Genomic DNA, 15,087 nt, shown 5'->3' on the forward strand with positions numbered 1-15,087 from the left:
CAGGGGGCATAATGCCCCTTGCGTGACGCAGAAATCGCGTCCCGCCCACAACACCTCTCCTCCTTGAGGAGGAGAGGCCTAACAACATGGGACTATCAAGAGTCTCCTCCAGAACCATAATTCAAAAGCATCAATTCTTTGGCGATCAGCCTTCTTTATGGTCCAGCTCTCACTTCCATACATCACTACTGGGAAAACCATAGATTTTACTAAACGGACCTTTGTTGGCAACGTGATGTCTCTACTTTTTAAGATTTATATACAGCAGAGTAAAGCACAGCTTTGTACAAGTTGCTTTATGTACAGACTATTCAACTATTCAGACCATACACAGAAGATTCAAACTTCTTTCCAAACTTCAACACTCCAATACTCCAATAAGAAAACTGCTTTGTCATTTTCCTTATAAGGAAGAACTCAGCCAATCACCACCTGTTGCTAGGCTTCCTTAACTCCAAGCAGTCTTTCTCACATACTCTGTTTAACTTGGCTTGTTGCCAACCCACTAACTGTTCACTCCAAAAGCTGCTAGAAAACCAAAATCTCAACAATGACTGTACAGTGGTGCCTCACAAGACGAAATTAATCAGTTCCGCGAGTCTCTTCGTCTTGCGGTTTTTTCGTCTTGCGAAGCACGGCTATTAGCGGCTTAGCGGCTATTAGCGGCTTAGCGGCTTTAAGAAAAAGGAAACAAACTCGCAAGAACTCGCAAGATGTTTCGTCTTGTGAAGCAAGCCCATAGGGAAATTCATCTTGAGGAATGACTCAAAAAACGGAAAACTCTTTCGTCTAGCGAGTTTTTCATCTTGTGAGGCATTCGTCTTGCGGGGCACCACTGTATTTTCTTTGTCCTTTGTCTAGTTTCATTAGATGCCCATGAGTTCTAGTGTTATGACAGAGGGAGAAAAACCATCTGTGTAGGCGAGACATGTCTAGTCATGGAGAAAACCTTTTTTGCCCTGGGGGCCTCTTGCGCCAACGCAGGAGGATTCTGTTGAATTGGACTTCATCTCATATGCTGGTGGGAATGTAAAACTGATAGCTATTTGAGGATTTCCCTAATTCAAATCCATTACATCATTAGTTTGTGGAGTGAATGCTGCCAGTTATCTACTGTCAGGGCTTGGGAAGTCTATTCCCCCTTGTGACAGCAAGAGGTAGAGATAACAAGGTAGAGTCCACTAATCCAGAATGCGGCAGCTAGACTGGTGATTGGGAGCGGCCACCGAGACCATATAACACCGGTCCTGAAAGACCTACATTGAATTGTGCTCAGAAACGTACCAAGAGCCAATGTAGGTCTTTCAGGACCGGTGTTATATGTTGGTGTTGACCTTTAAAGCCCTAAACGGCCTCAGCCCTTTATACCTGAAGGAGTGTCTCCACCCCCATCATTCTGCCCGGACACTGAGGTCCAGCGCCAAGGGCCTTCTGGTAGTTTCCTCACTGTGAGAAGCAAAGCTACAAGGAACCAGGCAGAGGGCCTTCTCGGTACTGCTACCCGCCCTGTAGAATGCCCTCCCATCATATGTCAAAGAGTTAAACAACTATCTGACATTTAGAAGACATCTGAAGGCAGCCCTGTTTAGGAAAGTTTTTTAATGTGTGACATTTTAATGTCTTTTTAATCTTTGTTGGAAGCCACCCAAAGTGGCTGGGGAAACCCAGCAAGGCAGGCGGGGTACTATTTATTTATTTATTTATTTATTTATTTATTTATTTATTATTTCATTCATAATAGCGAGAGACAAAAGAGTGCAGCAAGCCCTAACAATGGTGTCGCTCCAGCTCATCCCTCCCTCCCTCCTTCCTAGCAACAGCATTTCCCTTTATGGTGGCTTATCCTAACACTTCCCAACTCATCATTCTTATCATCCTCATCCTTATCCTCATCATCACTTTTAATTTGTATACCGCCTTTCTATCTTGCAGTACTCAAGGCGGTTTACAAGCTGAAGAAACAAAGAATGTACACCTTATAACAATCTAATGCAATACAAAAACATAGCTTTAAAATAAGCAATCTACATCAAATAAAGTAACATTCAACAATAATTAGAATAGTACAGAATAATAATATCAGCATATAAAAATTAAACAGAAACCCACTCTTAACAATTACAATAAATAATTTCAAAACTGCAACCAATAAAACAACGGCAAGCCACGGTACATAAAATAATACAATACAAATTCAGAAACAGAGACTGGAGGGTGGGGCAAGGCAGGCGGAAGAAGGCCTTGCCTGATGGAGTCTCTCCCCTCTTCTGTTCGTCTGTCTCTGAGCTGTGACCTTCCTCAAACCCCTGCTGTAAATCAAGACTACATTCCTCTTCTCCTGCAGCTTCAGGAGAATGTGTGTGTGTGTGTGTGTGTGTGTGTGTGTGTGTGATCTCCACCATTCCTCCTCCATCTCGTCCTCTTGAGTCCAATCCCTGACATCTACCAAATGATGCAACTGACCGTGTGTTTTAAATAAGTCTTATGTTATTTATGAACCTCATTTTTTGTATTTGTTTTAATCATTGATGCAATCCCTGGATTCGGTTGGAGAAAAGGTGATTCATAAATGCAATATATAATGTAACAGTAATAATATACCACCACCTTCTCCTTTTCAATACCTCTCATTATAGTTTGCCAACATGAGATATCATTATAGATTTACAGTGGTACCTCGGGTCAGTGGCGTAGCATGGGTTGTCAGCACCCGGGGCAAGGCAAGTAATTTGTGCCCCCTAACCCGTGGATTTGCGCCCCCTAACCCTAACCCCCAGATGTTGCGCCCGGTGTGGCCGGCCCCCCTGCACCCCCCACGCTATGCCACTGCCTCGGGTTACATACGCTTCAGGTTACAGACGCTTTGGGTTACAGACTCCGCTAACCCAGAAATAATACCTAGGGTTAAGAACTTTGCTTCAGGATGGGAACGGAAATTGCGCGGTGGCGGTAGCGGGAGGCCCCATTAGCTAAAGTGGTACCTCAGGTTAAGAACAGTTTCAGGTTAAGGACAGACCTCCGGAACGAATTAAGTTCTTAACCAGAGGTACCACTGTATTTTGAAAACAAACGAAATCCCCACCCACTAGTTGGCTTTGGGTGATCCTGAGGGAAATAGATTGATGTTATGGGAACTGGTGGTGATGAAGCCTGATGACATAAATTGCCATGATGCTACCATCTAGGACTAGGTGAATCCCAGAACTATTGGTGAAATACCCAAGACAAAGGGAGGGTTATTGTTATGCTCACAGCATGCATTCTGGAGTGACTTTGGATTAGAGATTATTTTACTGTAACAGGAGAATATTTTTGTCTTCTATGGTTTCAGGTTAAAGAGATACACAGGTTGCTCATATGGCGCAGTCAAAAAGAGTACAATCTGTGTACCTGCATACCCAAATAGTTGAGCTATACACTCATACAGCTATTCACATATAATGTTCAATGAGTGTACAGTGTGTACATGTGTACACAACAGCAGAATTGTACAGATCAACAAGTGTAGACTCTTTCACATAGAAACTTGTACATGTCTACCTCTGTTCAGTGTAACATGTGAACAAGCCTAAGTTGAGAAAGGATTGGAGTTCTTTTCTCACCTTGGCATTGACTTTATGTTTAAGAATGGTGACTGTCTTGAAATGCAGAGAAAGAAGACTAAGGAAACACTGAAAAGGACTTCAGTGAGAGCTTCAATTTCTGCAGGCTACAGAACATCTGACATTACATCAAGCAGAAAGGTAAGATTTCGTGATGGGATGAGTTTAACATAGTTAAGCATTATGAGACATAATCTAGCACCAGGACCAGCCCTGCTATCAGGTGGAGTGGACAGTCATCTCAAGCAGCTGCTTAAGGTGCCATTTGCTGTTTATCCTGAATGTCTTTGGCCAGTCCTGCTAGTTTTCTCCAGTTCTGCATGCTCTTCTCTCCTTTGCCACTGTGAGAAGTTTTGATTAACCGCAGTTTGCTGTGCCATTAAAACCTGGACAGACTGTAGTTACTCTTATCTATCAATAGAAACAAGCCAATGACAAACCACGGTTGATACAAATTTAATAAATAATAATTTAGTAATTAAATTTACATAACAACAACAATTAATAACCAACTAGGTTTTTGCTAACCATCATTAACCACAGTTAAGGAGTTTGGATGGCACAGGAACGTAAGGCACACTAAACATTGTTGTTGTTTAGTCGTTCAGTCGTGTCCGACTCTTCGTGACCCCATGGACCAGAGCACGACAGGCACTCCTGTCTTCCACTGCCACCCGCAGTTTGGTCAGGTTCATGTTTGTAGCTTCGAGAACACTGTCTAACCATCTCATCCTCTGTCGTCCCCTTCTCCTTGTGCCCTCCATCTTTCCCAACATCAGGGTCTTTTCCAGGGAGTCTTCTCTTCTCATGAGGTGGCCAAAGTATTGGAGCCTCAGCTTCACGATCTGTCCTTCCAGTGAGCACTCAGGGCTGATTTCCTTAAGAATGGATGCATTTGATCTTCTTGCAGTCCATGGGACTCTCAAGAGTTTCCTCCAGCACCATAATTCAAAAGCGTCAATTCTTCGGCGATCAGCCTTCTTTATGGTCCAGCTCTCACTTCCATACACTAAACATTGGTTACTCTAAATCAGAACCTGAAAGAACCTGAAGCATCTTATCTCCTCCTTATGCCCATACCAGAGGAGAGAAAATGAAGATGTGTGTACATTCTGGGAACACCATACAACAATTTGGTGTTGTCTCTGAACACAGTCAATATCTAGAACTACTGAGCTTCAGAACCTAGGGAAAGTCATTCTGCTGAGATAGCCTATCATCCTTTCCTGCATCAGCACCCCAGAGTCTCAGGCCAGTATTGATTTCCCCCATTGATTTCCTGAGATTATTTCTGCAGGTGAAGATTTCAGGGTCTGAACCAAGGGATATATTCTGTTTCTGAGTGAATATTAATTCACCTTTCATCTTCAAGAAAGAAATGGAACCAAAATGGACACATTCCAAATTCAAATTGTTTTGCAAATTCTGGATCTGAGAACACTTGTTTGAGAATTGCCTCCCGGACTGAAGATTGCTTGTAAGATTGGTGTGCCAAGCCAATTTGTATGGCAAGCCAGTGCCATTTTTGTTTCTTAGGATCATACAGAGCTGTTATATTCTGTGTCAGACCTGGGTGGCTCTCCAGGGTTTTAGGCAGGAGGTCTCTCCCAGACCTACCCAGAGATGCCTGGGATTGAAAATGAGACCTGTTTTATGTAATTCCTGGAGAATAGCTGGAGTGAGTAAACAGAGATGATACAGTGGTACCTCGGGTTACATACGCTTCAGGTTACAGACTCCGCTAACCCAGAAATAGTACCTTGGGTTAAGAACTTTGCTTCAGGATGAGAACAGAAATCGTGCTACGGCGGCAGCAGGAGGCTCCATTAGTTAAAGTGGTGCTTCAGGTTAAGAACAGTTTCAGGTTAAGAACGGACCTCCGGAACGAATTAAGTACTTAACCAGAGGTACCACTGTAGTAAGTTTCAGAGACAACTTCTGCTTTCAGTTGTAGCCAAGGTCTTCTGAAATCGGAGTTACAAAAAATTAACTTGTGTTTTGGCTGCTGTACAAAGCTGTAATACAAAAACCTGCTAGTGAAAAATGAAATCCTTACAAAAAACAAAGCAAAACAACCTACTCTTACAGCTCAAAGAACTTTATTTGGCGATCAGTACTATGATCTATTTGGTGATCAGTACTATGAATGCAGGTGGCACTGTGGGGGATGCGGGTGGTGCTGTGGTCTAAACCACAGAGCCTAGGGCTTGCCGATCGGGAGGTAAGCAGTTCAAATCCCTGCAATGAGGGGTGAGCTCCCGTTGCTCGGTCCCAGCTCCTGCCAACCTAGCAGTTTGAAAGCATGTCAAAGTGCAAGTAGATAAATAGAAACTGCTCCGGTGGGAAGGTAAACAGCATTTCCGTGTGCTGCTCTGGTTCGCCGGAAGCGGCTTAGTCATGCTGGCCACATGACCTGGAAGCTGTATGCTGGCTCCCTCGGCCAGTAAAGCGAGATGAGCGCCGTAACCCCAGAGTCGTCCGTGACTGGACCTACTGGTCAGAGGTCCCTTTACCTTTACTATGCTTTTCAGCAAAATTAATCTCTGAGCATAGCAGTCCAACTAAAAACTTGAACACCTAGTATGAAATTCATATAACTAATGGTCTAGATGTTTGATATTCCATGTGAAAATTGAGGGTACGGTTTGGAATCTGCCACCCACCCGCAATGTTAATTTTATCTGTACTTTCATTTTATCTCCTAGAAATAACCTAAGTGGTTGCAAGTAATTTTATCCAGAATTGAGCAGTTGATGTGGCATGCCAACCCCTTCTCTCCCTTGTTTGGATCTTGCAGTCTAATCATTAACAACGCTAAGGTGAACATTAAGTTACATGGAGTGTGAAAACCAAACGGGACAGTACCATTTCATCATTGTCGGGTTTCCTTATCCCCGTGCATTACGAGTCCCATTGTTCCTCTTCTTCTTGCTCATCTACCTGCTCACCTTCATAGGAAACCTCATGATCCTCTTGGCAGTGGCATTTGAGCCCCGGCTGCACAAACCTATGTATTGGTTCCTTTGCCACTTGTCCTTCTTGGATATGACTGTCTCCTCAGTGGTGGTACCCAAGGTGGTCGCTGGGTTTCTTGAAGGTGGTGGGGTCATCTCCTTTGGTGGTTGCGTGACCCAACTCTTCTTCTTCCACTTCCTGGGCTGCACTGAATGTTTCCTTTATACCGTCATGGCCTATGACCGCTTCCTGGCCATCTGCAAGCCGCTCCGTTATGGCACTATTATGAACCATAAAGCTTGCCTCTGCCTCTCCTTTGGGACCTGGTTTGGGGGCTCCTTGCACTCTATGATACAGACCACTCTCACCTTCCACTTGCCCTATGGCCACGGGGACCAAGTGGGCTATATCTTCTGTGACATCCCAGCTGTGCTTAAGCTGGCCTGTGCTGACACGGCACTCAACGAGATGGTGACCTTTGTAGACATTGGCTTCTTGGCCATGACCTGCTTCTTCCTCATCCTCACATCCTACGTGTACATCATCTCTGCAATCCTGAGGATCCGTAGTGCTGAGGGACGCCGCCGAGCATTCTCCACTTGCGCTGCTCACATCACAGTTGTCATAACTTACTATGTTCCCCTAGTGTTCATCTATCTGAGACCAGGGTCTGAAGACCCACTGGACGGAGTGGTGGCTGTGTTCTACACCACTGTAACCCCCCTCCTGAATCCTGTCATTTATACATTGAGGAACAAGGAGATGAAGTGTGCATTAAGAAAGCTGTGGAGCAGGAAGATGTCCTCACCAATTGAATGATTACCTGGGCAGCTAATAGGATTTCATTGGCCATTAGCTGTGTTCACTCAGACAGTATGGGGAATGCTATCTTATACTATGTTGGCGCATAATAGAAATGTGTTCATTTTCCAATGGTGTCTGTGGTGAACAAGAATCTTGGGTGATCTAAAGAATGTTTCTAGCTAATCAGTTTTCTTAAAGGTGGGCATTGAAGAAAGGGAATGTGAGATGAATCAACTTCCCCATACCTATGGGGCTGGGGTTTGTTGTGAGGGTGATGTTGGTTTTTCTGTACCTTTATTCTAGATCTTGTTGTGATTTATATGCAAATTGTTCTATTTGGTTGGGTATTTTTAAAATGTTTATGAATACTTTTGTTATGTTGTAGTTATGCATTTTTTAAAAAAATTGTAAGTTGCCTTGGGCATGGTTTTAACTGGACAAAGGTGGCATACATATAAAGTCATGTATGTATATATGTAATTTTCTTTGTACGCCACCTTTCCATAGTTGAAACCATGCTCAAGGCAGCTTACAACTAGGAAAAACCCCACACAGTTCTGACATAACAAAACTAGTCCCAAAATACACAACCAAATTAAACAATTTCCACATAATGAGATCTAAAGTAAAGATTTTTGGGGGTATAACGATAACAGCAACAACCTCCCCAACAAAACCCATAAACAATACCCCAGCCCAAGAGTCCATCTAGCAGCCTCAGGTTCTGTAGCTGAAGTCAGTCAGGGTGCTGTGCTCCCAGGCCAAGTGGAAAGGGGCTGCATGGCAGGGGGACGGCCTTCCAAGATTCACGCTTCTGATGGGAATAAGCACCTCCTATGGCAGAACTCAACAAAATTTTCTCACCAAGTTCTCACCTGCTCAAGCAGTACAGCTGCAACAACACAAAGGCTATCCATGCTCTTAACTTGGGGTGGGAGGAAGATATAAAATCCTCAAGCAGGCTGAACCAATTTGCTTTGGCTTCTTCATCACCCCTTCCCCCAACCTGGCTGCAACTCCTTTGGGCGACTGGCCAGTGTCAGCGGAGCAACGTACGTAAATTTTAGTCTTATACAGTAAGCTTGTAGGGACGCGGGTGGCACTGTGGGTAAAAGCCTCAGCGCCTAGGACTTGCCGATCGAAAGGTCGGCGGTTTGAATCCCCACGGCAGGGTGCGCTCCCGTCGTTCGGTCCCAGCGCCTGCCAACCTAGCAGTTCGAAAGCATCCCCGGTGCAAGTAGATAAATAGGGACCGCTTACTAGCGGGAAGGTAAACGGTGTTTCCGTGTGCTGCACTGGCTCGCCAGATGCAGCTTGTCACGCTGGCCACGTGACCCGGAAGTGTCTGCGGACAGCACTGGCTCCCGGCCTATAGAGTGAGATGAGCGCTCAACCCTAGAGTCTGTCAAGACTGGCCCATACGGGCAGGGGTACCTTTACCTTTACCTTACAGTAAGCTTTGTGTACACACACACGCTTCTTTATCCGTCCAGAGAAGCAAGATGGCACTATAAGAGTCTGATGACACATTCCCGCTAGGCAAAAAACTCAATGTGCAAAGCAGGACAAATGAAGGGGTGTGTGGAGGTGGTGGTAGAGGAGTACAGGACTTACCCCCTGGTAAATGTTATAGTAGGGGTGGGAACCTCAGGACCCAGGACCAAATGCAATCCTCTGTCCCCTTAAATCAAGTAAATAAAATTAAATTTCAAGTAAATAAAATTTCTACTAAAAGTAGAAATAATCAGAATATTTGAAACTGAGATGCTCACTGGGGTCACTTGGGTGATGTAATAGCGCATTCTAGCAGTGCAACTGGCAACCTGACTGAGTGATAGGTGCGGCTTCCATGAACTGACCAATCGTGTTGCAGTTAATTCAGTTCTGGAACAGGACAGGTGGGTGTCCTCTCTCCCTCCTCTGCCCATGTGTCTAGGCCACACACCCTTTCCCAAGCCACACCCCTGATCAGCCCTACTTCATACTCTTGCCTGGCTGGAATGTGACAGGGAGCTCTGATAATGCTCCTTGCTTGCCTGAATGGAGAATACAATGAGAGCCCTGCTGGTTCAGGCAGAGTTTCATCTAGCCCAGCATACTGATCTCACAGTGGCCACCCAGATGCCCATGGGAAGTTTTCAAGGAGGGACTGAGTGAAACAGCAATTTCCCCTCCTGTACTTTCCAGCAGCTGGAATTAAGGCTCATACAGTGGAGATAAAACATAGCCATCAGGGTTTGTGACCACTGATAACCTTATCCTCCATGGATTTCTCTAATCTAAAGTCACCAAAGTTGGAGTCTATCGTTGTGTCTTCATGGCTTAAGCATGATGATGATGATGATGATGCTTACAATTTATATTTCAGCCTTTATCAGAAGATCCCAGGGCAGTGTACCACATTAAAAACACATTAAAAGGTAAAGGCAAAGGGACCCCTGATCATTAGGTCCAGTCGTGACCAACTCCGGGGTTGTGTCGTTCATCTTGCTTTATTGGCTGGGGCAGCCGGTGTACAGCTTCCGGGTCATGTGGCCAGCATGACTAAGCCACTTCTGGCAAACCAGAGCAGCGCACGGAAACGCCATTTACCTTCCCGCTGGAGCGGTACCTATTTATCTACTTGCACTTTGACGTGCTTTCGAACTGCTAGGTTGGCAGCAGCAGGGACCGAGCAACGGGAGCTCACCCTGTCGCTGGGATTCAAACCGCCGACCTTCTGATCGGCAAGTCCTAGGCTCTGTGGTTTAGACCACAGTGCCACCTGCGTCCCAAAAACACATCACAGAGCATCAATGATTAAAACATAATAAAAAATCATAACGTCAGACAGCCTAATAGGTTGTGGTTCGAGGGCCCGACCCCCGCGAAATGGGAATGAATACACAATGACACATGATATAAGGTTTATGGGCAAGAAAAGGCCACAACTTTATTGGTTACAGCAGTGAAAAGGTATTGGCTTAGGCATTGGATGTCCACAACAGAGGGGGTTGAATCACCAGTAGGTGGAGCCTGTTGATGCTAATCCAACTATAGGCTCCCCCCTGATGTCACCGAGGGTCGTGCCATGGCCTCCCGCCAAGCAGGCATCGAACAGAATACACGACCGCCAGATTCCTTTAACGGAATACCCAAAATTGAAGGCATAGGCGATTGCCACACCTAGCCCTTCAACACACCACAGCACATTAATCCAATGCCTAACCTACCCACCAATACCACAAAAGTTGTGACGGTTGCTACGAGGTAGACGAAAAAATGAAATGGCCTAATGCCAAGTGGAAAAATTCCTACCAGGCCCCCCGACCAACCAGGGCGACCAACCTAAGTTCCATAGCAAGGCCAAAAGAAAAATTGAAACCCTGAGCTCTGAGGGAGTGGAGGGTGGGTGACTCTTGACGGAATGAGGAAGAATGAGGCCGAAGGGAGGGCTGGCGCTGCAGGATATAGTCTGCAGAACACGCCCCCTCAGCGGCACCTGGTTGGGTGCCCGCCGGTGGGTGTGGCGCCAGCCAGGTGAATGAGGGGAGGCAATGGGCGGACACCCCCTGCTAGGGGCGGTGCTCGGGCTCCCGCCCACAACCACTCCCCTCTCTTCCAGGGAGGAGAGTCTATATAGAGAGGCATACAAGCATGTGTAGAAATTAACTTATTGTACAAAGGTAAAACTCACATCCATGGCTGTGTCTACTTTTGCCTCTGGCCCCACCCACAACTGGAGTATGGCCCCTGTAAACCTAGAGGGAATGTAGCTTTTGCTATGTAAAAGTTCTCCCTCCCCCTGTGTTTGCTAGGAAAAGGAAGCTTCTGTCTCTCAACGGGGGGAATTAATGAAGTGATCCTGCTAGAATACCCAGAGGAAACTGTTATATTTGTCCTAGCTGGTTATGCCCTTGCCGATATCAGCGGCACAATGTCGCATTGGGCTAAAGGAAGAGAGCGACGAGATTGCCCCCGTAATGGTGGGACCATCCCTGATACTCCCTGGGCATCACCCAAGGCCCTCTCAGGTCCCCATGGAGTGTATCCTTCCCCTAGAAGGCTGTGGTTTGGACTGTGCAAGTATATAGACTGGTGGACACTCAAGAACTGTGCCACACTGAAAACAATGTCTATATTCATCATCACACTGCAGGTTTACAGGAGGTGAGAATAACTGAATGCAGAAGTTATGCTTCTATTAAGATATGCACATATCCTTCTGGGTGGTTCATTCCTTAAACAGCATTGGGGAGCAGGTTTTGCTAGAACATCTCTTTCTGAATTTCAGTCGCTGGAAGCTACAGGAGAGAAGAGTGCTGCTGCACTCAGGTCTCATAGGCCTCCAGTTGACTGTAAGAACAGAATGCTGGACCAGATAGGCCTTTGGATGTTCTTATGTTTTAAAATGATTTTCAAAAATGAAACAAATCCAGACTAGCAGCAAGCTAGATCAGTAGAAAGCAATGCTTGTTCCCATTGTATGCTTGTCCGGAAAATATGCTGGAAGCTTGCAGACAGAGATCTGTAAAAAGCAGCTGTGACAAAGGGAAGAAAGTGTCCCCCTCCAAAACTTCAGAGAATTTAATTCTTCTAAAATTGACTTTTATTTTTACAACATTATAAACACTGATGAAATCTAGGGAAATTCCTGGAAATTCAGGAAGTTCACTTTTAAACCTCAACACTTTAATATCCATCAAGAAAATGTGACATCTTATTTTAATTTTTGAGTTTGAGGATTCGTTGTTTTTGTAAAAACAGCCAAATGCCAAATTCCAGTCCTGCATCCTGATATGATGGTGGCCAAGTTATTAGATGCCTAGAAGAAGTTGTAAACAAGGACCTCCATGCAGCAGCACTTGTGTTTCCAAGCAAGTGGAATTCAGAAGCATCCTTCCTCCAACACTGAAGGTGGAACCTAGTCATCAGGGTAAGCAATAAATACCCATGGCAGTTAAAAGAGAAAAAGGAGGGAGAGGGAGAGGGAGAAGGAATGGATAAAGAAACAGAGACAGAGACAGAGAAAATGAAACGAGCCTGACAATTAATATTTTCTATCATCATTTGAAAGCTTAAATTACTTTTCTTCCTGTTAGGAGCTGCGGGGCTCATACTGCCAACCTTTGTGTATACAGTGGTACCTCGGGTTACATACGCTTCAGGTTACATACGCTTCAGGTTACACACTCCACTAAGCCAGAAATAGTGCTTCAGGTTTAGAACTTTGCTTCAGGATAAGAACAGAAATCGGGTTCCAGCGGCGCAGCAGCAGCGGGAGGCCCCATTACCTAAAGTGGTGCTTCAGGTTAAGAATGGTTTCAGGTTAAGTACGGACCTCCGGAACGAATTAAGTACTTAACCAGAGGTACCACTGTAGTAAGTTTCAGAGACTTACCGAGGTACCACTGTATATGTAACTTCCCCTTGTGGTGAGCCACTGAACTGCATGTTGCAACATGCATGTTCGCACATCCTTTGGTTATCCTTTGATCTTGTCTTGCCCTTCGGTTCAGATTATTCACTTTGTTCCTTGCCTCCTGTACTTTCAGATGGACACTGCCAACCAAACTGTGACGGTCTTTGTCCTGGGGGTGCTGCCAAACACAGCCGAACTCCCCCTTCTCTTCTTCTTCATCTTCTTGGTCATCTACATGCTGACTGTGATGGGGAACCTCCTCATCCTGATCACCATCTTGCTCGAACCCCAGCTCCACAGTCTCCCCATGTACTTCTTCCTCTGCCACCTCTCATTCCTAGACACCTGTCTCTCCTCTGTCACAGTGCCCAAAGTCTTGATGGGCTTCCTAAGGTCCAGCTACAGAACCATTTCCTTTGGAGGCTGCATTGTCCAGCTCTATACCTTCCACTTCTTGGCAAGCACCGAGTGCTTCCTTTACACTGTCATGGCTTATGACCGCTACCTTGCCATCTGCCGCCCGCTGAACTACAGTACACTCATGAACAGGAGGGTCTGCTCTGGTCTCACAGCTGGGACCTGGCTCACTGGTTCCTTTCACGCTGCTATCCATACCAGCCTGACATTCCGTCTGCCCTACTGTGGTCCCAACCAAGTGGACTACTTCTTTTGTGACATACCACCAGTGCTCAAGCTAGCCTGTGCCGACACAGCTGTGAACCATGCCGTCATACTGGCCAACATTGGTGCTGTGGCTGCCGGCTGCTTTGTGCTCATATGTATCTCCTATGCCTACATCACATCTGCCATTTTGAAAATCCAAACAATGGAAGGAAGGTGCCGGGCCTTCTCCACTTGCAGTGCTCACCTTACAGTGGTGCTGCTCTACTATGGACCTCCAGTCTTTATATACTTGCGTCCATCTTCAAGTGCCTCCACCTATGGGACTCTGGCTGTTTTCTACACCATCATCACTCCTATGCTGAACCCGTTCATATACACATTGCGGAACAAGGAAGTGAAAAGGGCATTGAGGAAATCATTCAAGAGACATATCGCTTCTCAGGAACGATAGTTTGGGCAGTCAGATTCCACAGGGTGGATAAACTCTGCACAAATTTAGGAGCAGATTTATTGGACTGGGATAGAAGAGGGGTTGGGGAACCATTTTCAACATGAGGGCCACAATCCCATCTGTGAAAACCTCTTAGGGACACATACCAGTGGTGGCATGACCAGAAGCAAAAACACGTAGAGCAACAGAACCCGAGCGGTCCAACTTTCATACAATATAGTAGTGAGTGATTTGAATGTTCTTACTCTTACTCTTAGCTGTGGTATGCCTTCTCTTTATAGGTGTTGCTAGGATCTGAAGCAAAAGCCAAATCTGAAACATCACAGTGAGATTCCTGAGATGTGTGTGTCCACAATTGCCTAATTTGAAGTCAGTTAAGTGCTCAAGGTTAAGGCTGCAATCACACAGCAGTTTATTCCTATTCCCCTCACCAAACTACAGTTGTTGCAATAGTTTTTACAACACCCTGTCTTCCTAGGGAATCCTGGGAACTGTAGCTTTTGTGAGAGGAACAGGGGTTAGCACCCTTAACAAACTACAGCTCCCAGAATTTTTTGGGGGAAGGCATGACTGGTGTAAGTGGTATCATGGTGCTTTAAATGCATGGTGTGAATGTGTCAGGGACTGGGCAGAGGGGGAATGGCAGAGACCACCTCCTCAGCCTGACCCTTCCAGGAAGGTGGAAGAGGAAGACAGTTTAGATTTGCAACCCGGAGGTCACAGCTCAGAGGCAGATGAGGGAAAAAGTTGGGAGATAATGGGAGAGGAGGAGGAGGATGCGAGGCAACAGCTGACGGGCACGGTGTCATTGGAAAGCCTTCCTACCCCCCTCTCCCAGAACCCGGTGAGCCTTAAAAGTAGGAGAGCAAAGAGCTCAAAGACAGAGGGCACGTATTAACCATCACAAAAGAATGGCCAGACTGCCCAGGTAATTAAATCAGTGACCATTATCAGGTATCCTGGCAGGCAGGATTTCTGCTGTAGACTACCTCATTCTGTGATGTATGTATGATGTTTTTGGGGGATGGTGGTTTTGGGCTATAGGGTGAGCAATTTCAAAAGTCTATATAAGGGCTTGCGCACCATTGTTCAGGGTTCTCTTCCCTCCTGCGTGGGGTGAGTGGGGACCCTGTTGCAAGAGTTCTTCGAATAAAGATCAGGGTTACTAGCCACCTTGCTTCTCAATATACTCTGGTTGGCCTCTGCTATTTTCTCCTACCAACAGGGAACACATGATGCTGCCGTACACT

General features: G+C 45.8%; 2 protein-coding genes across 2 annotated transcripts; both read left to right on the plus strand.

The window, feature by feature from the left end:
• Window positions 1-6,437: 6,437 nt before the first annotated feature.
• Window positions 6,438-7,376, plus strand: LOC310662626 (olfactory receptor 10G6-like; the record flags this gene model as incomplete). The annotated part of the gene is made up of 1 exon (XM_083409571.1): window positions 6,438-7,376. One exon carries the CDS (start codon window positions 6,438-6,440, stop codon window positions 7,374-7,376), a length of 939 nt encoding a protein of 312 aa, XP_083265697.1.
• Window positions 7,377-12,895: 5,519 nt separating this feature from the next.
• Window positions 12,896-13,837, plus strand: LOC310663094 (olfactory receptor 10S1-like; the record flags this gene model as incomplete). Its single annotated transcript, XM_083410722.1, has 1 exon — window positions 12,896-13,837. One exon carries the CDS (start codon window positions 12,896-12,898, stop codon window positions 13,835-13,837), a length of 942 nt encoding a protein of 313 aa, XP_083266848.1.
• Window positions 13,838-15,087: the final 1,250 nt, after the last annotated feature.

This window comes from Podarcis tiliguerta (genome assembly GCF_965153285.1).
Source record: "Podarcis tiliguerta genome assembly, chromosome: 13".
Lineage (NCBI taxonomy): Eukaryota > Metazoa > Chordata > Lepidosauria > Squamata > Lacertidae > Podarcis > Podarcis tiliguerta.